This window comes from Atta cephalotes (genome assembly GCF_000143395.1).
Source record: "Atta cephalotes unplaced genomic scaffold scaffold00004, whole genome shotgun sequence".
Taxonomy (NCBI): domain Eukaryota; kingdom Metazoa; phylum Arthropoda; class Insecta; order Hymenoptera; family Formicidae; genus Atta; species Atta cephalotes.
The window spans coordinates 171127-174062 of record NW_012130068.1 but is presented as its reverse complement, the minus strand read 5'-3'; the positions used below and the strand labels follow the sequence as shown (position 1 = coordinate 174062).

Here is a 2936-nt window from a genome sequence, read left to right as displayed (position 1 = left end):
TATATCATATCCATATATATATATATATACATATATATATATATATATATACACACTTGTCCTCTGGCACTATATTTCATGAATCTGGTACCCTGCACCAAAAATCCTAATCGCTGTTGCTGAATTAGCTCCAAGATTTCAGGAGTAATCTGTTCTCGAAGTTCAACAATTGGCCTCGCGTGACTTTCCCATTCCTCTCTATTTGTCCTTTCCTGTTGCCAAAGATTAGTGATTGTCGAATAGGGTAACTGTTGTAACTTGTTTTTGAACTTATCCAGTCCTGTAGGCTTGCATTGAAGCGCTCTAGTAATCTGCTCGCGTACAACGGAGAAGACTTTGACAAAATCTTCTGTAGTTGCTCTCATTTCCTTCCACGTTTTATTCAACAATACAATACAGACACAATAAAATTCTTCAAATGGATGATCGTGCGTAAAGAACATTGGATGATAAGATTGACCCTGTTCACTGGGTGCTTCGCCAATGCGTAATATCTAATTAAAATAATATTCATCCAATTTAAATATTATATGCGTTATTAGATACGCATAACTTGAGTTTTTGAAATTAATGTATCTCACCTCACAAAGCAGTTTAACAAGTTCTACACTTGTTCTGCCAAAGGGACACTCATGCTCATCCGCTCTGCACGAATTTTCGAGAACAACCTTGGTATAAGCTTCAGTATGATTACGCGCAAAGTACACCATACAGTCTAACGCAAGCATCCCCGGTGGAGTCTCGGTAAAATCAAGAGCAGGATTGATGTCATACTTGAAACCCAATTTCTTGTAATCTTTGGCGAAAAGTCCCTGTTTGCGAGCGGCTACATCCCCACTATTAGCACCTTCTGTATCAAAAGCGATCCTTCGAAGTTCCTTAATTTTATCATGTGCATCTTGATCCTGTGGATCCATCTTGGTCATCATTCGTTGTTCCAAAAGACTTAACATTAGCGTCTGCAGTACGTAGAGTTGATGCGCCATTTCCGCTCCGACCTATATTATAAAAGTAGGATATTTTAAGAGAAAAAGAGATAAGAATGTATGTTCATTGAAAATAACTCCATAAATGCATCAATGAAAACGTTAATTTTCACTTAATATTTGATGTATAGAACAAGTGTATGTATATTTTTTTTTTTAGTGACGTAAATAAAGTTTCAAAGTATTTGTTCGTTTCCGCAATCAAATACATTACGTATTTATTAACCGTATCTTTTAACGTATCTTTCTTAAATTTCTTAATTGAAACTAGTAAGGTTGTTTCAATTCTATTATTTATTCTATATATTCTATTATATTATTTATTCTATATATTCTATATATTCTATTATTATTGTTCTTTAATATTATAAAGAAGACATCAAGATACAAATATGTACATATGTACAACATGTATTTATACCTGTCCAGTAGATTGTATGACATTTGTCAAGAACACATTCCTGACTTGTTTAGATTGTAATGTAGCAGAAACTGCTCGTCTCTTGTGTAGATCAGCTTTGAGAAATAGCGCGTTTATTAAAGCTATCGCGTTTTGTTGAATTTGTGGATTCATGCATTGCAAATGCATTACAAGATTAGGAAAAGTAACTTCTTTTTCCACTTGTCCATATTTGCCTGTTGAATTGAGAACAATATTTTCTAAAATACTTAGAGAAGCTTCCACTATACTAGTGTCCTGTGTTACTGATTGGTTATTCACGTAGCTCGCCACTTTATTGATAAAGGGCGTTTCCAATATATCCCATGATACAATTCCATGATCCATTAATTCCACAAATGATTGAAGGGAATACGCAAGGGTGTTTCCTTTATACTTTCCACCTTCCACCTGATACAAAGTAATTATGTATAACAAGGGTATAAACGATCAAGAAAAGTTATATATCTGTATTTTATTATACAAAATTTTAATACCTGTGAAATAATTAATGCTAATCCTTTTTTATTTATAAATTCCAACGCAAAGGTCATGTCTATACTGAGTGTACTCAGTTTCTGCAAAGCTGCCACTTTCTCTTCTGTCGTACCATTATTAAGCTTAGCCAAAATATCACTTGCTGTTTTCGAGGGTGAAAACTCCAATCTGAGAATACTGCCATTCTTCACCTCATTTCTATTCTTCTCCGTAATGTAATTTTGATTGTTACTTTCCGAAAATTGTAAAGAGTATGATTCGGCATCAGACAAACCCCAACCATTGCACAATTCCTACAATTAAAACAAAATGTTAATCATTAATATAAAGTATTATTAGAATGCATTTCATTATTTTTCCTAATCTTCTTATATAGGATATATAGCTACATATATGAAATATAACAATACAACTGGTAGAGAGATAATTTCTCGCGCTCTTCCTCCCTCGTTTCGAAGATAAAAATTTGAGAATTGGAGTAATATACATAATAGATGCACAACTTGTACAAATTACAATTATAGGTACATACATAATATAGTTAATACAATCGAGAGATTACGCGTATACACACATACACATACACACACACACACACACACACACCTGAATAATTCCAGCCAAAGGTTGCTTTTGATTGAACTCGATGAGCTGCGGTACCTGATCGGTCATCTGAACGGCGATTTTCACGATATTCGAATCCTTTTGAACCGGCATTTTGATTGCTTGCGTGTACATAAAAGAAGCGAGAACCGTACGGCAAGATGCGCGATTACGGTGTTCCGCTGCTCCACTTTGTTTACAATCCGTTGGCGAGCTTTGACGTTTCTGCTGTCATTCGACGATTTCTGACTGACAGCGACCCAACGATCACGTGACTGCAAAATTAGAGCAGGCGAGCTCGCTTCCGCTCGTCCGCACCGGAAATGATGCTAGCCTGTGTATATTGTGTGTGTGTGTGTGTGTGTGTGTGTGTGTGTGTGTGTGTGTGTGTGTGTGTGTGTGTGTGTGTG

At 35.6% G+C, this 2936-nt stretch overlaps 1 protein-coding gene across 1 annotated transcript in view; it reads right to left on the bottom strand.

Moving 5' to 3' along the window:
* LOC105625852 (engulfment and cell motility protein 1) overlaps positions 1–2661 on the bottom strand; it is a 6698-nt gene extending 4037 nt beyond the window's left edge. The window contains exons 1-5 of the mRNA XM_012207163.1: positions 2530–2661; positions 1923–2216; positions 1408–1836; positions 582–998; positions 57–494 (exon numbers count right to left, since the gene is read on the bottom strand). Of these exons, the coding sequence (XP_012062553.1) occupies positions 57–494; positions 582–998; positions 1408–1836; positions 1923–2216; positions 2530–2661 (1710 nt within the window). The remainder of the gene's footprint in view (positions 1–56; positions 495–581; positions 999–1407; positions 1837–1922; positions 2217–2529) is intronic.
* Between the last annotated feature and the right edge of the window lie 275 nt (positions 2662–2936).